Genomic DNA, 27,579 nt, shown 5'->3' with positions numbered 1-27,579 from the left:
AAAGCACCCTGCATCTGTGTGAAGCTTAACTAACATCAACTCGTGTATGGTATGGTGAAACCAACTACCATGTCTAACCTTGAAAAAAATGTCATAACGATAATGTTCAGTGAACAAACCACATCAATACATGTACATTGACAAAAGTATAGTTTTCTATTATGGCTCTCCTTACCCTTGTAATAGTAACCTTACAAAAACACTGTATACCCACTAAGCTGCTCTACAATACTTTAATGCTCTTTCCCCATTGTATTACTATTCATGTTGTATGCATCATGTATGTACCATCTTTATGTTTGTGTGTTTTGTGTTCATTGATTCATTCATCTGCCATGTTTGATTCTCTCCTCCCATTCCCTTCTATCTCTACTACCCCTCTAAATTATTTATTATTCTATCTTGTAAAACATTTATCTTTTATTCTTATTTTTGCTATTTTGTTAGTATGTTATATGTTTTATGTCCTATGCACCAACCACACCAAGTGCATGATTTGTGCATTACCTCCTTCATTTTCCTCCAATCATTTGTTGTGCAATACAACATCAACACAAATGTCCTGATATTTTGGAAAAGCTAAATGCCCTAAATACTAGTGCTGCAGGACAAGAGGTAGAGCACACTCGAAGCTGTTGGACATTTATAATCCATGAAAATAACTTTACTCAACAATGATAACATGTCTAAAAAGAAATGTGTATGCTTTAAACAGAAATTACATTGAGCATGATTTTAAACAGAAATTAATCCATAAACATAACTGATTTGTACTTTTTTTGTGGAATTGTAGCATCACCACAAAAATTGCATGTATAACCAAAAGTGAGAAAAGCACAAAATGTATATTACCGTAGCAACCACATCCTTCTCTTATGAATTTGGTGTTGATGTATAAAAAGTAAAGAACATAATTCCTAGAAAAACCTGTAAAATACTATAAAATACAATAAAATAAATTAATTTAAACACAGTGACAAACAGTATTTATAAGGTTTGGTGTGACTGGATCAGAATCTGGTTCTAAACTCTCCCTCGACATGGACTACCGTGACCGCCTTAACCAAAGCCTGATTTACTCATAGTTTGCTTTCCTCCTCTTCCAGCGCATGGTTTAAACCAGGGATGAACTTCAATAGTCTTCTGGGAAAGCTCATCTGTTTGGCATTGGGCAGCATTATGCCAAACCGTCCTTGCTTGCTGCCTGATGAACAAGCAGTGTTCCCTGACTCTCGCAAGTAACTACGTGTGCTGGCACTACGTGTGAGTGAAGCACTACGTGTGAGTGAAGCACTACGTGTGAGTGAACTTCGGGCTGAAGCAAGAAGCTCCCTGGCTGGACGAAAGAGACACTGGGCCGAGAGCTGCAGAGACAGTTTGCAAAAGGACTCAGAGTGAGATATGGAGGGCATGCCCTGGTCCAGACAGTTCTGGTACAGAGAGTCTTCATCTGTGGCCGCGCTCAGGTGGCTGACACTGCTGCAGGTGCTTCCGTGCCAGAGATGTTGAGCACGAAGGGTAACAGGACTGGGACGACCCAGACTCCCATACACTCCTGCCGATTCCAGGGACTCATAGATAGCTGCATCATTCATTACTATGCCTGAGAAGAGAGTGAGAGAGAGGCTATGAAGGAAAGTGGAATAGTGAACTTTGGGCACAGCAAAATTTATTATGAAGGCAAATACAAAAATATATTCAGAAGACACAAAAAAAACATCCCCATACATGTGAGAGTGCTCTGAATAGGGATGTTATGGTTGTTGTCAATATGAGTGCTGTTACTGTCCTCACCGTGGGTTAGTCTTTGTTCCTGCACCATCAGGGAACGATATTCATCCCACTTCTCATGCAAGGTTTGCTGTAGGAAATATACACAAGCACATTTGATTAATTTCCTTTTTTTGGTTACTCGTAGAAATGGCTTATCGGTACTATTAAATAAAGCTGCCAGCTAACTGGGAGACATCTTTAGGAGGTTGGCCCACTTCCTATCCAGGTTATAGCCTATGTGCCCTGTTCTGTGAAGGGAGTAATGCAAACATCTGTAAGTTTCTAGCGAATGTCAGATATCTTAAGTGTCTAGCTAATGTGTATAGCCTTAATTTCAGAAACAACCACCGTCTACATTTCTGATCAACATTATTAGGATTCAACATTTGTGTTAACAGTGTCTAGTCTACATTTGGAATAGCTTTAATTTCAGAAACAACCATCGACTGAGTATCTGAAAAAAGCTCTTGCTGGTGAGGACCAGTCTCTATTTAATGGGAAGGTGAAAATAACAGTGAGCACACAGTAGTCCTTCTGATAAATAAATAATTTGTGCTTGGACTTGTCAAATTAGGATCAGAAATCATTCTTTGAAGAAATCAGATCACAGAGCAAAGAAATCAAATCAGAAATCTGACACTGGGTAAGAATAAATGTCTGCTTGTGTCATTGAAATGAATCAACAGTTTCATCCTGAGGCCGGTGGGAGTGAACAGGTGGGTGCAAACAGGTGGCTCTACATTCCGAAAACTGGAAATGCAGCTGGGCTGAGGGGAATCAGAGTTCAATCGTTTCACAAAAGAAAACACTATTGTGTGTAAGTGGTTTGGATTTATGAGTTTAAAGAAATATATTAGGGTCATTCCACGCCAAACGTGACAATTTAAGGAAAATTCCCCACTCGACCATCTCAGATTTGGCTGAAAAAGGTTGTTCATACACTTCTTAATAGGTATAGTCCAAAATATCAGCTCTCTACTCCCAATAGTTCCTTATCGCAGTGTACTGCGATATAACAGAATGGTACATGACGTCAGTCATGGGCCCAAATCGAAGCATTTATCCATTCACGCCTGAAAGGCTGCGATTCGTCCGCGCTCTCTCCTGAGCCCGCCCCCTCAGGAGCTTATAAATTCAGCAGCGTGACACGAACATATCCTTTTTGAAAACTTCGCAAGACGAAGCACCCAGCTCCGAGTATATCCTCTACGCTACCTGGTCAAAGAGTTTTGTGTGCTATTTGCTCTCTTCGAGTTGGTGAGTTATTCGGGTTCTTTTACCCTCACTAGCTCAGGGCGCTGCAAAATTTGTTGACTCAACTGATTTCTGAAAGTAGAGCCGCTATCCTAGCTAACTAGCTGGCTAAGTTTCTGACTAGCCTGCTAGCTTTGCTAACCAACGTGTACATTGCTAATAGTGTGCTTGTGTATTAATACTTTCTTCTAATTTCAGAACAAAGATGTCACGGCAATACCCCGACTGTGGGCATGTGAGGATCAAGGGTGACCGCCACCGTCGGTGCGTGGCCTGCCTCGGCAGGGCCCACGCGGAGGCGGCGCTCTCAGGCGTCGACCCTGCCTGTGGCATCTGTGCTAGCCTCACGCTAGCTAAGGCTACAAAGCGTCTCGCGCTATGGGAGCGCGTGGGCGCTGAGAGAGCTGCACCGGCTCCATCCGGGGTTATTACCCCCGTAGGACCGAGTGCGCCCTCAGCCTTGGGCAACGTTGGTGCAAGCAGCCGATTTACTGCCGCAGCTTCACCCGTTAGCCTCTCCCCGTCGCCTGCCAGCCTGAGGGCCGTGGGCCGCAAGGCGGTGGAGCTACCACCAGCCGAAGACCAGCCCACGCTGGAGCTGGACTTCGGTTTGGATGACGACAGTCTGCTGGACTACTCTGACGAGCACGACTCGGGCGAGGAAGCCATGCAGCTGAGTCAGGATGTTCGGCCGCGGGCAACCTCTCCCCCGGCCACATCACGGACTCTGGGCCAGCAACTCCACGAGGTTGCGCTGAGAGCAGCCAGCTGCCTCGGGGTCCCTCTCCCTCCCCCTCCCAGCGTGCGGTCCTCACTGCTGGACGGGGAGTTTTATGCTGGCCCCGCCGTACCAGCTCCTAGCGCCCTCCCCTTCTTCGCGGAGGTCCAAGAGGAGCTGCAGGCGACGTGGGCGACCCCCTACTCGGGCCGTGCCCCAGTGCCGGGGTTCGCCCGGTACATGCACCTCGACAGGGCTAGTGAGAGTGGCTACCTCTCCTTCCCTCCGGTCGAGGATGCAGTGGTGGGCTACCTCTCGCCCGCCTCCCCCACGATGCGCCTCGGCCAGAAGCCCCTCCTGCCCATGCGAGTGACCAGGCACCAGGCGGCTCTGGCTGAGAAAGCCTACTTGGCTGCAGGGCAGGCTGCCTGCACCACCAACACGGCGGCGCTGCTGCAGCGATACCAGGCCAAGCTCCTAACTGAGCTGGCCTCATTGCTGGGGGAGGATCACCTGTCGGTGGTGGAGCTCCGTCGGGCGACGGACCTCTCCCTCCGGCTCACCAGGTGCACTTCCCAGGCCCTGGGGAGGGTGATGGGTTCGGCGGTGGCTACCCAGAGGTCCCTGTGGCTGTCGTTGGCGAAGCTGACGGACAGGGAAAAAGCACCGCTCCTTGACGCCCCAGTCAGCGTCAAGGGCATCTTCAGAGAGGCAGTCGACACCATGGCTGCCAAATTCGAAGAGCAGGTCAAGAGCAGGGAGGTATTCCAAGCTTGGATGCTTCGCTCTAGCGGGTCGGGCGAGCAGTCCTCATCGGGACACACTACGCCCACCCAGGGCCAGAAGAGAAGCGGGTTCCGCTCGCCAGCCCCTCCGGCAAAGATGCCCACCAGGCGAGGCTGGCAGAAACACCCCTTCCGCCCCGCCGCTCAGCCTGCAGCCCAGCAGCAGCCAGCTGCGCGCCCGGCCCAGGGCGCAGCCCAAGCCCCGCGGCAGCATGCCGCTCGCCGCGGGAAGGGCAAGGGCAAGGGCAAGTCTCCGGCCACCTGATGGTGACAGTTGCTCGATGACCACACAAGGGGGAGCGGGGGAGCCCACACCGCCTCCACAGAAATCCGCCCGTTGCTCACATGCAAAAATCATGTCAAGCACGGTAAGCAGGTTCTCACAAGCACCACCAGTAGGCGCAGTGCCCCGACATGCTTGTGCGACTCCCCCCGCGATGCACACAGTGCAATCGCACCCCTCATTTTTTTTTTTCAAAACCATGAGGGGGCAACCCCAGATCTCGTCCCCCTCCCTAGGCGGAGCGGGTCTAGGCTTAGACTCATTGACCATGAGCGGGTTACTTCCCGACCAATTCAACTCAAAGCCCAGCCTGGCAGGCTGCGTTGCGAGTCGGCAGATCTAGGCTTAGACTCATTGACCATGAGCGGGTTACTTCCCGACCAATTCAACTCAAAGCCCAGCCTGGCAGGCTGCGTTGCGAGTTGGCGCGCATGCGCAGTGTCACCATGGCTGCTGAGAACGATCACAAAGGGGTACGTGCTGCAATTCGCCCGTCCCCCTCCGCCATTCGGCGGAGTGATCCAATCAGTGGTGCAGCAGGGGCAGTCTCACTTCCTACGGGAAGAGATAGTCTCCCTGCTCCGAAAAGAAGCGATGTAGTGTAGTGCCTCCCGAAGAGGCAGCTTCAGGCTTCTACAGCCGTTACTTCCTGGTCCCCAAAAAGGACGGGAATTATCGGCCAATACGTGTGTCTACGTGTGTTGAACAAAGCACTCATGCCGCTAAAGTTCAGAATGCTGACCCCACGCCAGCTAGTGCAGTTCATAAGACCAAACGATTGGTTTATCACGATAGACGCATATTTCCACGTTCCGATCCACCACAGACATCGAAGATTTCTGAGGTTTGCGTTCGGAGGAATAGCGTACCAATTCAACGCACTCCCGTTCGGCCTAGCTTTGGCACCGAGGGTTTTCACAAAGTGCGTAGAAGCAGCCATCGCCCCATTACGACTACGCGGTCTGCGCTTATTCAATTATTTGGACGATTGGTTAATAGCTGCTCATTTAAGGGCCGCAGCGGTGCAGGATGGCCATCTAGTGGTGGCACACCTGCATCGGCTGGGCTTTGTAATAAACAAGGAAAAAAGCGTTCTGTGCCCAAGCCAGACTACGCATTTCCTAGGCATGGTTCTAGACTCCACCTCCATGGAGGTCAGGCTGTCTTGAGACCGAATAAATGCCATCAAAACATGTGTGCACCAGTTCCGACTAGGACAGTCAGTCTCGTCACTGTGCTGCCAACGCCTGTTGGCTGCGATCGCTCTCCCGCTGGGGATGTTGCGTATGCGGCCGTTCCAAATGTGGTACCTGTCTCTGAGGCTCAACGCAGTCAAAGACAGATACCGCAGGGTAACGGTGTCCTCCAGATGCAGGAGAGCCCTGGCAATCTGGAGAGCCCCCTGGTTCCTCGCGGCGTCAGGCACTATGGGCATAGTGACGCACCGCGTAGTAGTAACCACAGACGCCTCCACCAAGGGGTGGGGAGTGGTCTGCGAGGGGAGAGGCGTGAACGGTCTCTGGTCTGCGACAGAGGCTGCGTCTCATATAAATGTGTTAGAACTGCGGACAGTAGTCCTGGCTCTACGACACTTTCTGCCCAGACTGAGTGGTCAGCATGTGTTAGTGAGGACGGACAACACTGCGGCCTTGGCGTATATAAACCGTCAAGGCGGAGTGCACTCCCCGTCACTGCACCATTGGGCGAACCGCCTGCTCCTGTGGGCAGCGGTTCACGTCCGTTCCCTCAGGGCAGTTCATATTCCAGGTCACCTCAACTACAGGGCGGACCTGTTGTCGAGGGGCGACCCTCAAGCAGCAGATTGGTGTCTACACCCTCAGGTGATAGAACAGATCTGTCTGCGTTTTTTCAGGGCGCAGGTGGACCTGTTTGCGAACAGGCAGAACACCTGCTGCCCTCTCTGGTTCTCGCTAGGGGACGACAACCCCCCACTAGGCATAGACGCGCTGGGCCACCAGTGGCCGAACCTACGTCTATATGCCTTTCCCCCGCTTTAACATTGCGCTTTCCACAGGCCTTCAAAGATGCTGCAACAAAGCGTAGAGTAAAATTTCCGCGCAAATTCAAGCACCCCTAATACTATGATATACCCAAGCCACATCCTTGGAAGTCCATAATCTTCAAGTAATTGTATCATATTTTAAGCCTAGAAAGTTTGAAGGAGCTAGCTTAAACACTTTTCTAGTAATAGCAATTTGAAAATGGCTCTTCAGAAAACGCTGCTAAAAAAGCGTCTTAAGTATTGGCACCCCCTCCCCCCTCAAACATCTTTTTGTGACAAAACTATTGGGAGTAGAGAGCTAATATTTTGTACTATACCTATTAAGAAGTGTATGAACAACCTTGATTTTTTTTCAGCCAAATCTGAGACGGCCGAGTGGGTGCCATTGTCCCGTTTGGTGTGGAATGACCCAATTAATGAAAGAAGAAAAATAACTCACCCTCAAGTATTGCAGTCTAGCACCGAGCTCAGCCTTTCGTATTGAATCACTGTAGAGCGTCTCAAGTCTGCGGAACCCACAAAAAGTGAATTCAATTCTAGCAGGGGTTTAGAACATTTGATACAACAACAAGATGTGCATTTCCTGATGGAAATACCAGTGCTTGCAAAGCAAAAGAAATTTTAAACAAATAGAAAGTAAAAAAAAATGAAAAGTTGAAATGATATTTAAGGCATAGAGAGGGGGGAAGGTGAGGAAAAGCAAAGGGGTGTGAGGGTAGTTGAGATGGGGAAGGTGAGGAAGACGAACATAGAGAGGTATGAACAAATGGAGAAAGATACATCGATAGAGAGGGAGAGAAAGTCATGTTCGCCTTATCTTTGGTATTTGTATGGTAGTTGAGATGGTTGCTAAAGAAAAATAAAGAGTGAAAGAAAGTCTAAAAAAAATTAAGGAATAGAGAGTGTGTAAGTGAAAGAGAGAAATAAAGAAATGAAACAGATTGAAACATTAGATAAAAAGATAGAGATAAATAAATAAACAAACAGACAGCCAGTGACACAGTGAGAGTGATGAAGTGGTAATGATAGAGTTATATAGATAATTAAAGAGAAAACTAAAGAAATAGAAAGATAGAATAATTGATAGAGAGAGAGAATGAGTGTGAGGAAATGAAATATGGATTGGGGAAGATAGATATTAAGATGGAGAGAAAGATAAGAAAGATATATAGATATATAGATAGATAAATGAGGAGTAAGACAGTTATATTTACAGTTACAAGACAGTTACAAAATGTGCCAAGATTCGACCATTTGTTTCAATGGACATTTTTTAATTGTTTATCTTAAATATCTTTAAAAGAGCATTTCAGACAGAGAGATGTACAGTATGAGAAGAACTAGATTTGCTTTTCCTGAAATAAAAATACCAGTCTATGCAAAACAAAAAAATATAAATAAATATAAAGTAAAAGATTAGAACACTTAAGGCAATTCAATGCATGAAGAGAAAGACTAAAAAAGTAGAAGGAGAGGAGAGGTGTCTAAAGACTTATATATTGATTGATAGACTGATGGATTGATTGATAAATGAATTAAAGCGAGTGAGACAGTAGTGTCTTTGATAAGGACAAACAGGGAGAGAGAAAGAAAGAAAGAAAAATAGATAAAGTGAGTGAAAGAGGAAGAAAAAGACAAAAATGAAAGAGATGGAATAGAGTGAGTGAACAGACGCGGGTCTCTAATAATAAGAAGCCTAGGAATAACAGTACAGGGCATAGCATGCACTGTAATAAGAAGCCACCGGATAACAGTACAGGGCATAGCATGCACTGTAATAAGAAGCCACCGGATAACAGTACAGGGCATAGCATGCACTGTAATAAGAAGCCACCGGATAACCGTACAGGGCATAGCATGCACTGTAATAAGAAGCCACCGGATAACGGTACAGGGCATTGCATTGCAGAAGAAGAAGCAGCCATCAGATAACTGTATAGTGCAGAAGAAAGCAGATGAATTCATACATACAGCAGTCAAAAATATATATTAGCGTACATGTCATATCACTCAAGGACACATACAAGAGTGATGTGATTTAAAATGTAATTAACCAGCATTCAAAGTGTGTTCATAAGGTTACATAGTGTGTTCATAAGGTTACATAGTGTGTTCATAAGGTTACTATTTTCAGGATACGTGGAGCTATGAAGCAGGGAACCATGGCAGTGATGACATCTGTGACAGGCTGGTTTCCAGTATGTACTTATATAAGATACAGTATGTCATGAGCAGAGTAGAAAACTCTGCTTAATAGTTTGGTGGGAAAGGGCAGCAGTAAGCAGAAGGTTCACATTGGGTTTGGGGGTTCCACGGGTAAGGCTTGAGATTCCAGCACATATGATGGCTAGCTCTGGGCTTCTGGACATTTAGTCTTGATTGAGTAGAATCAGGGTGCTTACCTGAGAATGTTTCCTGAAGACCTGATCAGCTGAACAATCTCCTTGTGTTGGTAACCCCCCACTGAGGTTTCGTTTACGCATGCAATGGTATACCCTGCATACAAATATGACAATACAAAATACATGTCGTTTTTAGAGAAATTAGTCCCATGACTAAGTTGAGACATAGATACTATAATAGTTCAGTGTGCCATTTTATGGGTGCCGTTCTTGCTTTTGATACATGATTCAGTCACACATATCTTATCTCATCAGTGTAGATGGCCACCTCATGGAGGATATGATGACTGCAGGCAGGCAGACACTGACACTCACACAAACACTTCCTGCTGACCAACTGGTCATAAATGGACTGAACAGAAATTTTAATTACACCTGAACTAATCTGGAATAACAACAATATTTCATTGTGAATCAACTGGTTTTAAGTTAATGTATTCACACAGCAGCCAAGTTTATCAGTGGGAGTACCTCTTGTATAAAATCTGTTTTCTTTTAAATGTAGCTTCAATCAGTTATTAACATACATTATTATTATTATTAATAACATATAAAGCATTGTTTACCTGGAATCAAATTCCAAAGCCAAGATATCAAACTGTTTTTTTTATAATAGAATATTATTATAAGTGAAGTAGTTACATCTACACACTTCTGAGTGCTGGAGTCAGTTAAGCGCCACTACATCTACACACTTCTGAGGGCTGGAGTCAGTTAAGCGCCACAACAAGGCCAAACACTATATTGCCTTTTATGTCAGCAGTTGGCCTATTTTACTTCACTGAAGGTTACTATATAAGAATTATTCAGGATACAAAATATCAGAAAGAGGGTAATTAAAATGAATTGATCATTATGCCATGACAGTGTTTCCAATGACACACAACCTCAACCTTTTAGTTTTTATACGACTATTACAAGAGGCTAAGCAACAAATAAGTTATTTGTGCAACTTTTGAACAATGGCATTTTTTGTCTAGACTAATTTAGTTGTTTAACTAAATTTGTTCTGTTTCTATACAAAAGAGTGTCATAAAAGCAATGCTGGCAGCTTGTAAGCAAGGTAGGCAGGCTTAATCTGTGACACATTGTTAAAATTCAGATATTATCACAGCAAAACTGTTTTATTTTTATTTATTTTTATTACAGACCTATTGTACTACAAAGAATAACAGGAAAAGCACCAGCGATAATCCTAGCAGTCATTTATGGGAGGAAAGCATTATCTACCACTCCAGGTCAGTACTCACCAACTTTCAGACCTGCTAGTTTGGCTGGGCTGTGCTCGTGCACTCTACAAACAAAGGTACACATCTCCACTGAGTTTTCATCCTGATGGTGAAGGCCATAAGTCTGCAAGATGAAAAGGATGACTTATTTACAGCATACTGCTTGGATTAAACAACAACACATATTTTTTCATGATTAAAACCCACTGGACATTGCCAACAGATGACAGCTTTGAGAGTAAGTGTACATCCTTTATTCTCTCGTGGTCATGAAAGTAGGGCTCACCTCTGTTGCTGCTTTGTTCTTTTCTAAAATAAGTTGTAATAATAAAAGTAATAAGTTACTTTTTGCATTTAATCTTAAAATGATTTCATAAACATTAATACACTTACATTTCATAAACTTGAATTCACTTCAACTCAAGAGAGAAAGGCACACAAACATAACACCAGAAAAACATCTAGTTCCCTTATGCAGGAGCTGTGAACTACGGCTTAGGGCGACCTGATCGCAAGATCATTTCATCCGATCAAAACTCACGATCAATCACGCCAAAACACTGATGAATGTGTCAGTCCAACCACAGCACGCCCCTGGCTGAGATTAATTTCACTGACCTATTTGCACCATTTCCCTCACTGGTTCTTCCCAGGGGCACAGCTGAATGTGTTGCCCCAGTGGCTCTACTCCCACCCCTACTGGCCTTGGTGAGAGAGGAACGCGGAACATTGATTCTGATTGCCCTAAGATGGTCCACCCAGCCATGGTTTGCGGACCTTTGCAATCTGACAGTTGGGGCACCTTGGGAGTTATTCCAGCTTGTCATTTTAGCATTGGGTGCTCGTCCAGGTTCACCCCCTCTGGTGTCATGTTTTATGACTGGAGTTAGGGATCTCAGGGTTTCCTGACCTACTCTTTTTCCAGCCTTGGATCTATTGGTGGTCCTGAATGCACTGTCTCCGTTTCAGCCCCTGCAGTCTACGGGCATTCAAATTGTCTGTATTAACACCAGGAAATCTGAGGCCTGTCAGGCACTTTTGAGGTTGTTTGACATGGCTTGACATTGTTATATCTACAACCATCTACACACATTGATCTCAAAGTGCTACACATGCAGTTATTTAGCAGAAATGTAACAACAATAATCTGAAAGCCGTAAGAATGTCAATTCAATTCAATTCAATTCAATTCAATTCAATTCAATGCTCGGGCCCTAATAAATAATCTGTTTGGAAACAATATGCCCTTTGCACCTTGGGTGCGTATACCTTCCGGTGGACATTGGAGGCCCAGCAGCTCCAGTGTTCAAGCCCTAATAATAACAATCCTTACCGAAACAATACCCTAATAATCCTTATGGAAACATAATAGCCCTCCAGTGCTCAAGTCTAATCGACACCGATCTGAATGAAAATTCAAACAGATTGACAGGGTTAGTTAAGACCTTTGATCGTTCTGATTAGTTTGTATGTGCTCTGTGTATGTTCAGACAACTACTTCTCCTGCCTTGTTTAGAAATGTTAAGAAACGGGGCAGAGAGCATGTTAAAATAACTGTTTTGTTAATCAGTAGTTAATCTGAAAGAACTAAGAATTCAATGTCTTGATGGAATCCATAGGCATTTTAAGTGTGTGCTGTTGATGACATTACTTTTCTTGAATCCCTTTAGAGGGAAACACTGCAGTCAGGCTGCTATAATTAAAATGCAACAGAAATACAACCTTGCTAAGCAAACATTGCAACTCCATTATTATTTTTAAGTACACTCCACTTGCAGAAGTAAATTAGCTGGTCACTATTCTTTTCACATCTTTGGAACATGTAAACACACACTTCATTGTATCAGTGGCCACAATATTTCAATTTGAAGAAAAACTGACTACATTTCTAATGATCATGCAAGCATTATGTATTAATCACCTAATGCCCAAAGGGCACTTGTTTCTTCTCTGCCACTAAGGCTGAAGGAAAGCAAAAGGGAAAACATAGCCACGTTGTATTCAAATAAGCCTTACAAATCAGTTTACTTTAAATTGGGCAACCTGATACATTTATTTTGAAACAAATGTCAGCTTTCTTTCCAGTTTTCCACACATTGACCACATACACTGGTCATATTAAGGTAATTTCCTACTACTAAACTGGGCTTTATACATAGGTATCCCTTACTACAACAACATGCTTCCACACACACTGCCAGCGGAAATGTCTCAGAAAAGTACCTATTGATATATGATGTATATACAGTATGTATGGAATAAATAAATATCATACCAGGAATAGGACAGGACCGAAGACAAGTACTTCCTGTTTGAACTGTAAAATTAATTTCTAATAGAGAATGAATCTTGAAAAAGATTTTAGTCAAAGCTAACATGCATATTTTGCATTCTCATCACAGTGGTACTCCTGATGTTTAGATACTCAAACTTCACAAACTGACACAGACTAAATGGCTACTGAACACAGAAGCAGTTAATCGCTGATGTAATTCTGATGTAACTTCCTGTCAGATGATGGCCAACCAGGAAAAGGTGTGGCTCCTATTGCTCACAATAACACAAGGTCCTGGGCCCTAAATAACCCTCTCCCTCAATCAAAGGGATGATCAAGACCTCAAGTTTTACGCAAGTCAGACACTGGTCTCTTTAGTTAGTAAGCATAAGGGACCTTTTTTATAAGTAAGAAAACATATTTCAGCACCATCAGATAATATTAAAGGGAACAAGGAAATTCTCTTACCTGAATTTCAAAGCCAAATGCCTCATCTGCATTCTTCTCCAGGACCATGTTTGTCCTAGAAGAGATATAACTTGAAATCTAAATAACCTGTCTACTGTGTCAGCTTCACCATGCAAGTAACCATAACTGCTGCTGACATCAGTCTCAGACCAATAATGTAATGTGTTGAGACTTCCATGTTGAGATATATGAAGAGAGGAAGATGCTAAGATTGCTATGACTTGGTAGTGTATCATGACAAGACTATAAAACAGGGAGAAATGAGCAAGCGGGAAGGCAGCGGGTCAAGGTTGAATGTCCAAACATATCACAGTCTTTTTCTGTGTTTTTACACATTAGATTCACACAACAGACAGGCAAACAATTAGATTTGATTTATATGGCCCCAATAATAATTTAAATTGTCTCTAGGCACTTTACAGAGCCCAGAGCCTAAACCCCATACAGCAAGCACTCAAGCAACTGGGGCAAGGAAAGACTCCCTTTTAACAGGAAGAACCACCTCAGCTGGGGAGGGGGGGCATCTACTTGGGCTGCCCGGGTAGAGGGATAGAAAAGGAAGTGGGGGGGGGGGGGGCACAAGGGAAGGAAGGAGAAGACAGAATCAGGAGCAAGCAGATGGATTCATTCACGTATCGGAGGATAAAACATATTAGCACACGTGTGGCATATATAATCAATAGGGGATGAAAATGGAGAGAGCCAGCATTCAAGGTAATATAGAACAGCGTAGTGGGTAAACAGGGTCCCCATAAGGTTACTATTAGAACGATTAGCATAGCAATGAAGCAGAAAACTAGGTCAATGATGGTATTTGTTTATATTACAGGTTAATAGGCTTGCATACTCGTATTATAAGCAGAGTAGAATTTGTACATAATATGTTGGTGGGAATGGGCAGCTGTAAGCAAAGGGGTTTCTGCAGGTAGAAGCACACCGAATCAGAGAGACCGACCTGATTAGTTCAGATGACTGGGACAGAGGTCTCCATTTCTGTAGCTGCCCATTCTTGAGACAGAAAGAGATATATGGAGAGAAAAGAGTAAGTACTACTTCACTTATAACCATGCCCCGGGTTCTCAAAAGTAATATATATTAAAAAAGAATATTCTAATTACTGTGTTTACAATTTCATAGACCAATCCAGCTCTCTGTGTGTTTTTTGGTGTTTGATGTGTACATAGGTGTTTTTCTAGCATACAGAACATACATCTACAGTTGAAAATACTCTGTACAATAATTGTAAAAGTTGATATCACCTCTGTCATTAGGCTTTCATTATCAACGAACAATCAACAAATGATTGGAAGTTCAGGCTCATTAACTCCTAATATTGGCCCATCTTTATTATTTACTGGCTGATGCAGATGTGAATGTAAGTGAATGTGATGCACTCTTCATGAGTAGTAGTAAATAACTAATAAACCTCATACACATTTAGAATAAAAAACAAGCGTTATGTTACGCAAGTATGCAATTGGGGTGCCAAAATATGCCTGCGATGTATCATCTTATGAAATCTTTTCATTAAGTAGCTTAGTCTTTTAGATTAGTCTTTTGTCCCTTGCATATACAAAACCAGTGACTACTGCCACAATCTGTCTTTGGAGACTTTTTAGTGAGCCTGTATTGTTTTTTTCTTGTTGTTGTTGTTGTTGTTGTTGTTGTTTAGTGAGCCTTTATTGTTTATCTTGTTGTTCCTTGTATGTTTTACCACACTTCTATATACTTTAATGCAAGCTTCTATATAAATATCAATGTCATTCACTTTACTGAGAGTCTTGATTAGGAGCAAACCCCTAGAAGATCCCAAAAAAGTTAAATCTAGCCATCCCTGACATAACTCTTATGAATAGACCATAGAGAAGGCAACAAGAAAGTGCCTTTTGTGCTGCTCCTGCCTGCCATCATTTGAAGAGTTGTTCAAGGCTGCATTCAATGGTTTCATTTATGTCTAAAGTGTCTGATTGTGTGATCCTACACAACATATGTTGCTCATGCCCTCTAACACAAAGCCTTATTGTGGCACATGTGACCTGTGCACTTGTGAGAGGCTGAGACAGTGAGGAAAGACCAGTACTGTCTGTGTGGCTTCCGGACAAGGGCGAAGCAGAGCACAATAAGCTCAAGATGGCCAGATCCGAGGCAGGCTCTCTGCTCACATGGTACACACAGCTGATTGTCTGTAATGGCAGTGAAGCCAAGACACTGTGGGGACAAAGACATCCATTTTGTGCCTACATGCCATGCCCACACACTCAGGATTAGCATAGTAGAAACATGCAAAGCTGGTCTTCATGAGGACCCCAGAAAAGTTTCAGTAGAGTGTTTGTATAAATCAGGGGCCAAATTAATCAATCTTTGCTTACAACTTGTTGTAGTACACCATGTGTACACAGATTCCCATGATTTATGTACAGAGATTTTTTTGTCAGATTTATCAAAGACAATGTATGCACAGTTTAAACCAGTTCTCTTCATAAATCTGAGTGCGAGTCAAATCAGCATAAAATCATATATAAATCAGCTTAAGGTCCCATAATCATCCTTGTGTGATCCTGGGTCGAGACACACCTTTAAGTGGTTGGATAGGCGTGTACAATCTTCCAAGTAAACCAGTTTAAACCAGTTTAAACCAGTAAGCCTCCACACAGAAGGTGTGAAATGACTTGAAATGCTCTAGCTCAATCCGACGGATTGCCATGCCACGCCAGCTGCCATGTGGGTCACATCTGTGTTCAAAGTTCAATTAGGACTGATAGCGTATTCTTACTGAGATCACACAGTTCACTATTTTGAGCATTTACAAGTGTCATGGTGGAGTTTTTTTCCGATTATCAAACTGATCATTCTCTTTTGGTGCCTGTATTTCAATATGAGTACAGTTAATTACCCTAATTACAGATTTGAATATTGGTCTCTGTACTGTGAAATATGTCAACCAGGTGATCCCTTCCCATTAGATTGGCATGATAGCTACATGACAGTTCAGTTATGGCAGTAATATGTGTGCGAGAATTCATGACTGCAATGAATGATCCACAGACCGCCTAGCCTACTCGCATCACTGTTAGTTCCTCTTGGTGTCACACATGTGGTAAGCAATACAGCGTGTCAATTTTAAACTTTAAATCATAAGGTATTGACAAGTGAGGCAGTAGATTTTTTCATTGAACATTATTCACTAGGTGGCGCTACTCCACAAATGAGCTAGGGCAATGCACCTCCTAGAGGCCAACCTGCCAACAAAAAGAAGAGCTACATTTTTTTCTGTGTGTGTGTGTGACTGTGACTGATATTCAGTTTACTAACCTGTGTCTTCTCTCTCCCATATAGTAGAATCTAAGGCAACCTAGCTCTGTTCACTCACTTTGTCTCTTTTCTTCCCCTCCTATCTCCACTGTGGGATGCTGCTGCAGTCTACTTGCAGAAACCCTTACACCAAACTGTGGTGTCACTCTGCTTGTGATACAGTTACATATTGTGTGCCAGCCTATTTAACGCTAAAAGAAATGAATGCCATCATTGACAGTTTTCTGGTTCACTGCTCTGCTGATCCTTATAATAGTAACCTTAGAATCACACATTTTTATCCACTATCAATATTGTATGTATCATGTATATACCATCTTGTATACATCATGAAATCTTGCATCCAACATGTACAGTATATACAGTCCATTGCATTTATATAATAAATATAATATAAAATATAATATGTTTATTCTGATACGTGTATGAATTCATCTAACCGGATCTAATATGGTTTAATCACTCGGTATCGTTCCTTTCTGTGGTTCGGTTCATGTTAAGCGCTCGCCATTTGTATCAATAATTAGGCCGGCTATCCCTTCTAACATATAGACAAAATGGTAGGCCCTGACCCTTATATGCCTAAGTACAAAGTCGGCTGTAAACTCATCACCAAATGTTAGTTACAGGCTACTATGCTGTAAGAGCACTGAAATACTAAATTTGACCAGTTGGTTCTGTTTTGTTCGCCCTGTACCCGCGATCCCTTGCTGTAACTGTGCTCTTGTCATTTTAATCAGCCATGACTAATGTTATCACATAAATAGGCTACCCTTTTGTAACATGACAATGTAACGTTACTGTTGTGGACTTGTACAATAAAAGCAACCACAATAGGTTATATGGAGAGAAACCCGGCCATCAGCATTCGATAGACGAATAAAAGTGGTCTACAAAAGTATTGGATGGGTGGACACATAATTTGACATGTTTTGAGCGACATGATAAGAACTTGGGGTAAGACAACGAACTATGGAAAGTATCACTTATTTGAACCATTTAATGCCTAGCGTCGTAGCCTACACACTTCAGCAGGCTAGTGTAGCCTTTAGATGCCTTCAACGTGTGAACGATTCAACAGTTAGAACAAGAACAATTTTCTAAAGCGTAAAAGCATTATGAAAGACCAGACTAAAGATTAAAGGCAAACTTACATTTTGAAAACTTCTCGGCAAGGTGCCCCCAGAATATGCAAGCGTCTCATACACGTCAGTGGAATTAGAAACAAACGCCAGAGGTCTAATGCTGTACAACTTCGAAGGAAAGATTTCTCTGTCACTGTTTTCACAAGTTCCACTCTGGGATTCACTGGAGTTCAGCCTGTTCCGTCTCCGGAAAGTCATGTTTGTTTTATATAACCGTGAATCTATTCTTATATCAAAGAGGATTGTTGTAGCATTCAGCCCCAGTGCTGATGATTTGGAGAAAAAGTCGATACGCGTGCCATTAGCTTGGTGCAGATTCTTCCAGCGGAAATTGCCCGGAGGTGGGGCTGGTAGTCACAAGGCAACTGAATGTAGCCGTTCGCTGCGCGAAAACCACACGGGATTACACTACATTGGCTAAACCTCTGTGCAGTCGTGTTTGACCAACTCAAGGAAATGTAGGAAATTTCAGTTGTAGATGTTTAGGAAATTAGCGTCGCATTGTGTTAACTGGCGAATGTATTAACCCTTTAGTGCCCGTGCCAAACATTCCATACCATTAATGGAATGTACATAGGCTACCATTTTATTTAGAATGACCAGTTCTATAAAATTATGTAAAACACATATGGTAAAATCCTCTCCAAATGTATATCATAAAATCATCAAAATGTCACTTAATTCACATGAAAATGAATGTTCAGCAAACTTCTGTACAATATAGAGAAAATGTAGAGTACATGAAATACTAATTGTGTGTATTATTTAACAAAAATGGGGGGGGGGGAAAGCACTGGTCATATTTTTTTTTATCTGTTATTACTTTTTGAGAATTTAAACAATACAAATCCATAGCACATTTTAACAGACATATAACAGATGTTAAAATTGATTAAAAGGCCTTGTGACTGTTTTATGTTCTGATGCAGTAACAGATGCAGTGTCATCAAGATACAGCTTTAATCCAGGCTTCACATTACGACTTCCATTACACAGTTTATGTACGAACTCCTTGTGCTAGCCAACTCTTACTCTAGCGTTCACAGCATACTTTAGGCTACACACAACATATTGTTAGAGTGCCACCTAGTGGCACAACTAGATCGTAACAGTGACATGACTAGTGCTTGTATGAATAAATCCCAGTTGGGTTGAAATAAATATGTCTATCAGTGCAAGTGTGAAATACCTTTTTTTCAATATGTCAAATAAAGAATATTGAATATAAAATTTTACCACGGTGGAATTTTTTTGCTATGGTACAAGAGCTTCTCTAACCTTTCTTGGCTAACGTTAATATAATATTGTCAGTTTCATTATCCAAATCAATTCATTACTTACTATGAAACAAAGAAAAAGTGTTTCAAAGATCCAACTATATAGAACGATATAATCCAAGCAGAAAATGTCTTGCAATGTGTGCTGTGTAGGATTAAGGCCATCAAAATAATAAATGTCAAACACTGAACATCGGGAACTAGGCTAGACTAGACTAGGAATCTCCTCATAATACGGTAGTTGAAGTAACAATCTCTTTCACAAATCGGATGATTGGTATTAAAAATATATACATATATACAGCTCCTGCCCAACTAATATCTTTCAATAAGGTCAAAATGATCTATGACCATCTGGCATTTACAAGGTCAATGAAATTACCCCTGTTCAGACTAAGAGCAGATTCATCATGCCCACGAAAGAGCCACACTGATTAGCCTCTTCATTGTCTCATGGTTTTTAGTTACCTGGCTATTGTGCTTTTGGATGTTATGGCAACTGCTTGATCGGTCAATCCTTACTTTGCTGAATAGCTTTAATTTAAGACTAGATGTAATGTGGGATCATAAGTTATTTCGGGTGCATCAACTGTACTTGTAAGGTCTGTGTTCTGTCCTTGTTCAGTTTCTGAGTTTGTCTCCCTTGTGTTGTCACATGTTTGTTCCCTTGTCTAGTCCTTGTGCTTCCTTGTTCCCGCCATGTGCTTTCCTATGTTTGTTTGTTTATGCCATGTGCCCTCTTGTTGTTGTTCGTGTCTCCACCCCTTACCTGTTCCCAATCACCCGGTTTGGTTGTGTTATTGGTTTCTCCTGTGTCCTGTTAATTCCCCTTGTTTAGTCTCATTGTCTCATTGTCTGCCCCGCCTTGATTGTTCTCACCTGTCCCTCGTTATCTGTTGTGTGTGTCTATAGTCCATGTATTCTTGTTTCTCGTTGCGTTTTCGTCATTATATGTTACGTTGGTATGTTCATTGTGTTTCCTAGTGTTTCCTCGTGTTTCCAGCGATTGGCGCTTTCTCTTAGTTAAATTGATTTACTCCTGCTTCTGACCTCTGCCTGTACAACGACTACTCTCCTGCCTATTCCCTGTTTGGATTTGTTTGCTTACTCTTGGACTGCCTACCTGTGTACCGAACCCTGCTAGTAAACGATTATTCTTCACTCTACTCTACTGTATGAATTCTGAGTCGTGCGTTTGAGTCCTGCACATCACCACCCATTCGTAACAGTACTCAGTCTACCCTACCCACATGCATGGATGTTCGGGAAACGCTAAATGACGCTCATTGGACGCCATATGACGTTCGTTTGACATTAGTCACACGCTGCGTGCGCTAGGGGTCCGTTCAGTGGTCTTGACAGGTCGCCAGTGAGTCGTTCACTGCAAGGCAAACGATTAATAACAACCAAGTAACGATAGGGTAACGACTGACTAACGATAGCCAAACGCGTGCAACGTTAGTAAAACGTTCCACAAACGTTCTCCAGCATTTAAATTAAACGTTGAAGAATGCTGGTCTCCATGAGAACTTTTGTGCATGTGGAAAAATAAAAAGTTAAAGACCAATTTGATGATACAATAAAACCTTTACTGCCCTGCATTTACACCGTAACTCATGTCAAATAGAAATTAGACAAAATCTTTTGTCTCATTACAGCATCTTGATCTTTTCCATCATGATGTTCATTCCTTATTTTATTTGCCAAGACACTGACAAGTGCTTACTTGACATTGAATTACACATCCTCCACTTCAAATACATTTTTGATACAGAGATCCAAACAATACTCATTACCAACCGTGTTGAAATCTCTTGCTCCATGCTCCAAGTTATGCCACCATAACATTTGACCTAATGACAGTTTACTCTAGCTATTAAAGAATGCCATAGGTACTCTTCTTGGGCTTTAATTAAAATATTTAAACAAGCAAACAACAAAAGGTCTACAAACACACTACATTTGTCTTTGAAACACATAGCCCCACAAAGTGTACAGCAAAACAGTATCATCTTCTAAATATTTTTTTGATTCATTCAATCCAAGATTAAATCTTTTGACCAATTACTGGAGTAGGTCAACAAGGTCAACAGACTTGTTAACATCTTGTCACCTTTTTTGTCATGTTTCTGCAATTCATAGCTCCAGGAGCAGGTTTGCTGGAAAAAAGCCTAGTTTGCGTCCAGTGCTAACTTTCAAATAGCCATTCACTTCCTCCCCCTTTTTCACCACAATCTGTAAAAGAAAGTTACAATATTCAGGTTACAAATTATTAAAGGTACACACATTTACTTTATAAAATACACAACATTTAACAAGGGTTCATCACTGTCAACTAAGTTTAACTATGTTTTTTCAGCGAAAGATTGTTTTTCTACGCTGAATTGATATGACCTGAAGCTTCAGTAATCTCCCTATATGCAAAATAAGTAGTGCTTTAATTCTCAAAAGAAAAATGACACATATAGATTCAAATTGCATGTTTCTATTAGATCTTCCAACTGTCCACTCCCTTGTGTTGCTGCACATTGCATTGGGAAACTTACAGAGTGAACTTTACAAACAGTGGCCTGCACAACAAATTGTTGTTTCTAATTGCTAGATGGATTTCAATAGATGTTGTTTATTTTTGCCATTGGCCAATATGCCAGTGCTCTCACATGAGCCTTGTGTGTTGTCTTCTCCTGTGTGCCAGTGCTCTCACATGAGCCTTGTGTGTTGTCTCCTCCTGTGTGTCAGTGTTGTAAACCGGGTTGGTTTTTGTTTCCCCTGCCATGTGCCCATGACTCTGCCCCTCACCTTATTTGAGTCTACTTCCTGCCATGTATTAATTTCCTGCCATTTTCCTTGTTCACCTGTTTTTCATTTTGTGTACTTAAACCCTACCCTGTCAAGTTTAGTTTGTCAGATTGCCTCAGTTCTTGTCATACTTGGTGTCAATCTGACCTTTGTAGGACACCTTGAGGTTTCTTCACTTCTGCCTGTTTTTGTGGTTTTGACTTCTGTCTGTTTAGTTCCTCAGTGTATTGTAGCCTTAGGAATTTTGGATTGTCTACCTGTGTCTGACTGCTCTCTTGGTTACAAACTCTGTCTGTGTTTTGGGATTTTTTTTTTTGCCTGCTGTCCTGGACTATTTTCCATTAAATTACTTTTTGAAAAGACTCATCTTGATCTGTACCTGAGTGTGCTGCGTTTTTTGTCAATTTCATCAAATAAAGATGATTGAAAGTATGTTTGACAAATGACAGTGTTCACAATTACCATCATATCACTCTGTGGGTCACTATTAGCACCATAGTTATGCTAGTTTGTCCTGTGCACAACTAGAGATGTTATAATGATAACGTCAGATTTCAATAATGTCCTTATATTGAGCTAAAGTCAATGTATGCACACGTTCTCCGAGTAGCAGTGTGAACAAATGCCACATGGTGACCCAAAGCACTGCTGACATATTTAGGGAGGAAGTCAAGCTGTAATGCTGCAAAGTTTACAATTGCTGTCAATGGGCCTCATTCTCGAACATTTTCTGAAGTTTCTTCTGAAATGTTTCTTACGGACTTCGGAAAACCAACGTAAGAAAAACATATCCGCCAGATTCATGAACGCCTGAAAATGTATTCTTACGCAGCAGAAGTGTTCTGAGCTGTGCTCCCCCGGAAGAGGTTTCTTAAATTGAAAGTGCGTTCTCGTGCACCTGGATTAGCATACATAAACGCCCCGCCAGCTCCTTATAAGGGCACGCAATCGTAGTGACGTGTGCAGTCAGAATCGACCGAATCTACACAAAAGCAACTCGTAAGCGAGTCATGTCAAAGCGGAAAGCGAGCACCGGTCGAGTAAACACAGATCTAACTTCACTGGTGCAGAGGTAGAGGTACTGTTCACTTACATTTGCAGTGTTCGTGTAGTCCTTTTATTTATTTTAGGACATCACGATGCCTCGTAGAATCATGAATCAACACGGAGCGGCCCAGTGGGGCATCTTGTGGTTTTTTGAGGAATCGCATTTGAGAAAACTCTGGCCTATTTACGATTGCTATTTCGCATTCTGAAAGTCTTCTGAAGTTCAGAACAAATCCCAGATGAGAAAACTTTCATCAATGCCGAATTTGTTCATAAATCCACCGGAAGTGGAGTTCAGAAGAAATTCCTTCTTAAATTCTTCTCAACTGCGTTTGAGAATGAGGCCCAATATTCTTTGAGGGACAATTTTCAAACACAAAATTGTTATTTCAAGTTTCTTGTTAGAGCAATCAGCCCTTATTGACAATTAGTCCTTGTCCTAGGCTGGACAAGGCTGATGTTGGCCAGTGACTTCTGTGCACAGCGTGATGCACTTTAGACCAGTAGTCCTTTTTCAAGGCCCAGTCACAGCATAGAACCCACCTTCACTAACTGTTCCACAATGTGGACTGCTCCCTTAAGACTACTAGCTAATGAGGGGTTGAAGTCGTTAAGAATCCTCAGTGAGGATTAACAGCACGAATAGTTATCCAGGACATATAGACATTCAAGTTTAGTTCCAAGGCGCATTACAGCACACGGATAGCAATGGGCAGGTACAGAGGGGAAGGTTTGGGCTAGGTGACAGTTGGAAATCATAGGATAAGGCTACTTTCCTAGAAAGGAGACAGATGGTAACTAGCTTTGTTCGTGAGCAAAATGAGGAAACTATCCAAATTACTAACCAAATGTTTTCTTTTTCTTTTCTTATAGCATGACCTTTGCTCGTAAATGCAGATGGCTGTGGAAACATTGTCCCTCATCACTATATACATTAAGTACATGTACGCATCTTAGGCAGCCAAACTCTACCCACTCACTTTGTCTCTTTCTTCCCCTCCTAGTCTAGACTATCTCCGCTGTGGGATGCTGCTGTAGTCTCTCCACCTGATCTACTTGGAGAAACCCCCGGCCTACACCTACCCACCCCCACCACACTGTCATGCACTTATTCTACCCCATACTCTGTGCTAGCATTTACCTGCATTGTGAATAATTGCCACCATCAACATAGTTTTCTGTTCCATTACTCTACTTACCCTTGTAATAGTAACCGTACAAGCACACTGTACACCCAATAAGCTGTTCTAGAATACTTGAATGCTATCATGTATATATCATGTTATATTTGTATGTATTGTATACATTTACCACATGTATGCTAGTTTGCTCATCGTGATACGTGTTTGAATTCATCTGCCATGTTTATGATTGTCTCCCCTCCCCTTCTGCCACCCCCCACCCCACACTTCTTTTTCTATCTCTACCTCTCTACCGGCTCTAAGCAGATGAGCCCCCCGAGGTTCTGTAACTCCTTGACACTCGCTGCTAGTAAGGACAGCCCCGTTGATTTGAATCAGAATCACTTTTGCCATTATCACACGCTTGCATGCAAATACTACACTGTGTTACAAGGCTGCAGCATCTGACCACGTGTTGTTTGGCTACATCATAATAACAATAACAATTTTCAACATACCTGGTCCTTTTTAAGCGTGATCTGCCCCATTTCTCTGTTCCCTACAAATGAGCGTATTACTTTGTACACCCTTTCTCCTGCACGGACTCTTATGATGTATGTCATTGGCAGGTAGCCAGTCTTCTCCCCAATCTTTCCCTGAACAAAAACATACATACATACACACATAACAACATACATGTTCAATTAATTAACAAACAAATTAGGTAAATATGCATATAACGTATTGTGAAATTTGTATTTTTAGTCATCTCTGCATGCTGTATTTCTTGTTTAAACGAATAGATAATATTTATTCCCTGTAACCAATGTTGCTTACAAGCTAGACTTGAAAGATGGTGTGGTATGTAGCTAGCCCCTACTCTTGAAAGATGGTGTGGTATGTAGCTAGCCACTACTCTTGAAAGATGGTGTGGTATGTAGCTAGCCACTACTCTTGGAAAAGGTTTCGAGTTGAGTTTCGGCGTTGAGCCTATTTTTCACACATGAGGTAAGCGTGAGGAAAGCGGTTCTCAGCAAAAATAGACTGTAAAAAGATGTTTTAATAGTTATATTGACATCATACTTGCAACATTACATAAACTGATGCCTGGGCTATATGTGACAAATATAAATATGTGGAAGCTACATGTGTACTGTTTAGTAATCCAATGTAGGCTATAATTACGTTAGAAAGAAAGAAATAGAAAAGAACAGAAAAGCCTTTATTGTCATTGTATTTGCATACAATTAAATTTGAAACGCTGCTCCGTGTGGTGCGACGAGGGACAACATATAACACAACATACTCTGTAACACAACAACAACATATAATATATATTCACCGCGGGAGTTTTCCTCCTTAATTCTGGTCGGTGTCTACATACCACCTCAAGCCTGCGTTCGCGAGGCGCTACAGCACCTGGCTGACCAGATAACCAGCATGGAGTGAAAACATCCAGACTCCCTTCTCATTATCCTTGGGGATTTTAACAGAGCAAACCTCAGCCACTAACTGGCAAAATACAGACAGCATGTTAAGTGTCCCACCAGAGACAAAAACACACTGGACCACTGCTACACAATTTTAAAGGACGCATATCACTCTGTTCCCCGTGCAGCTTTGGGACTCTCTCTTGATTACTGCCTGGTTCATCTTCTTCCAACCTACAGGCAGAAACTAAATACTGCAAAGCCTGTGGTTAAAACTGTGAGAAAATGGACCAACGAGTCAAAACTGGAGCTACAGGCCTGCTTTGACTGCACTGACTGGAGTGTTTTTGAGGCTGCATTTACAGACCTGGACGAACTTACTGACACAGTGACATCTTACATCAGTTTTTGTGAGGACATGTGTGTACCCACCAAAACTCTCTGCACCTTCAGTAATAATGAACCTTGGTTTACGGGAAAACTCAGACAGCTTTGACATGCCAAAGAGGAGGCCTACAGGAGTGGGGACAGGATCCTATACAACCAGGCCAGAAACACACTGACAAAGGAGATCAGAGTAGCAAAGAAGAGCTACAGGGGTGCAACTATAGGCAGTGAAGCCAGTGCGGCCGCACTGGGGCCCGTGCGCTGGAGGGGCCCGTAGGGAAAGCGGGCCCCCCAACTATGCGTTTTGTGAATATACCGAATACGCGTGTATTCAAAGATGAACAAGTACTGTATTCAGATGCCTGCCCTTTGTCTTATATAACCTTGAAAAGGTAAACCTAGCTCTGTCATGGTAGCCATTATTTTGGGGGGGAAAATAGTCAGTAGCAATCTTTAACAAAATTATATGCTTATCCTACATAAACAATGGAAACTATTAAAAAAATATGCAATGAGGATTGCTGGGTAATATGTATGTTGTTGTCCAATGTCAAGTCTCTATTTGATCATGTGACGAGACGATACGATGTAGCTAGTTTAGGCGCAAAATCTGAACATCAAGACCGACAAGCTGACTGAGCACAGCCAGAGCGCAGCACACCTGCAAGCCGAACAATGCCTTTCAAACATAAAAGTAGTGATGCATGCTTTGCTTTTTCAATGGACAGGATAGCCAGCCCATTCAGCCTCTCCTTCTCCTCAGGTAGGTCTTAATGATTTTCAATTTGGAAAATAATCGCTCGGCTGTTGCTGCTGTCACAGGTAATGTCCGAAACAATAGCAGGGCAGTGCACACCTCACCGAAGGTGGATTTTACGGAGTGATTATCCACAATCAGCATCTTGGCAAGGTGAGAGATTGATGACTGCTGAGCAATCTCTGCTCTAAAGCAGGCCCTGATATGAATGATAGGAGTTGTGCAGCAAACGTTATTCCTATGTCCCTGTTGATATCTGGTCATTTAGCTCATCATCGCCTGCGAGCTGATGACCACTACAACAGGGACATAGCAATAACGTTTCCTGCACAACTCCTATCATTCAAGCTGCCGTGCCCCTATTTAACAGGTTGTGTGCCGCCGTAGCAAATCATGCCTTTCATCAGTGTTTCATCAGTGTTTCAACTCCCCAGGGACGTATGTAAGGATGCTGTTTGTGGACTTCAGCTCGGCATTCAACGCCATCATCCCAGAAGTCCTCCTCACCAAACTCACCCAGCTCACTGTGCCCGCCTCCACCTGTCAGTGGATTACAAACTTCCTGATAGACAGGAAGCAGCAATTGAGGCTGGGAGAAATTACATCCAGCACCCGGTCAGTCAGCACTGGTGCCCCCCAGGGATGTGTGCTCTCCTCACTGCTCTTCTCCCTCTACACCAACGACTGCACCTCAGGAGACCCGTCGGTTCTATTCCTGAAATTTGCAGACGACAGAACAGTCATCGGGCCTCATCCAAGATGGAGATGAGTCTGCATATAGGAGGGAAGTTGAACAGCTGGTCCTGTGGTGCAGTCGCAACAACCTGGAGTTGAACACTCAAAACTGTGGAGATGATAGTGGACTTCAGGAGGAGCCCCCCATCACTATACTCAACAGCACTGTGTCGTTTGTGGAATCCTTCAGGTTTCTGGGATCCACAATCTCCCAGAACCTGAAGTGGGAGCCCAACATCAACACAGTCATCAAAAAGGCCCAGCAGAGGATGTACTGTTGAAGTCGAATAAGGTGATTAGTCTATTAATATTGCACAATGAAATTCTACGTTTATTGCATGTCTGTGTTTAATGTTCTG

At 42.6% G+C, this 27,579-nt stretch overlaps 2 protein-coding genes across 5 annotated transcripts in view; both read right to left on the bottom strand.

Moving 5' to 3' along the window:
• Positions 1–804: 804 nt before the first annotated feature.
• On the bottom strand, positions 805–18,061 carry tamalin (trafficking regulator and scaffold protein tamalin). 3 transcript variants are annotated; one of them, XM_012820765.3, is made up of 8 exons: positions 17,677–18,060; positions 14,166–14,218; positions 13,211–13,265; positions 10,489–10,591; positions 9,239–9,332; positions 7,276–7,342; positions 1,795–1,861; positions 806–1,603 (listed from the first exon to the last, which is right to left on the bottom strand). In XM_012820765.3, exons 1-8 carry the CDS (start codon positions 17,863–17,865, stop codon positions 1,080–1,082), a joined length of 1,152 nt encoding a protein of 383 aa, XP_012676219.1. In that variant the 5' UTR covers positions 17,866–18,060; the 3' UTR covers positions 806–1,079. The 3 variants fall into 3 exon arrangements, with proteins under 3 accessions (XP_031422663.1, XP_012676219.1, XP_031422664.1); XM_031566804.2 differs by lacking the exon at positions 14,166–14,218 and having other exon boundaries at positions 807–1,603; positions 17,677–17,854; XM_031566803.2 differs by lacking the exons at positions 13,211–13,265; positions 14,166–14,218 and having other exon boundaries at positions 805–1,603; positions 17,677–18,061.
• A 2,450-nt stretch (positions 18,062–20,511) lies between these two features.
• Positions 20,512–27,579, bottom strand: part of LOC105894341 (SH3 and cysteine-rich domain-containing protein 3) — a 78,687-nt gene continuing 71,619 nt past the window's right edge. For both annotated transcript variants that reach the window (XM_031566802.1, XM_012820854.2), the window contains 2 exons: positions 24,430–24,567; positions 20,512–21,179 (listed from right to left, as the gene is read on the bottom strand). In XM_031566802.1, the coding sequence (XP_031422662.1) occupies positions 21,081–21,179; positions 24,430–24,567 (237 nt within the window). In that variant the 3' untranslated portion in view covers positions 20,512–21,080. The remainder of the gene's footprint in view (positions 21,180–24,429; positions 24,568–27,579) is intronic.

The sequence above is a fragment of the Clupea harengus genome, chromosome 4, assembly GCF_900700415.2.
Source record: "Clupea harengus chromosome 4, Ch_v2.0.2, whole genome shotgun sequence".
In the NCBI taxonomy this organism is placed as follows: domain Eukaryota; kingdom Metazoa; phylum Chordata; class Actinopteri; order Clupeiformes; family Clupeidae; genus Clupea; species Clupea harengus.
Note: the sequence above shows the minus strand (reverse complement) of the source record. Positions and strands in the feature narration are given on the sequence as shown.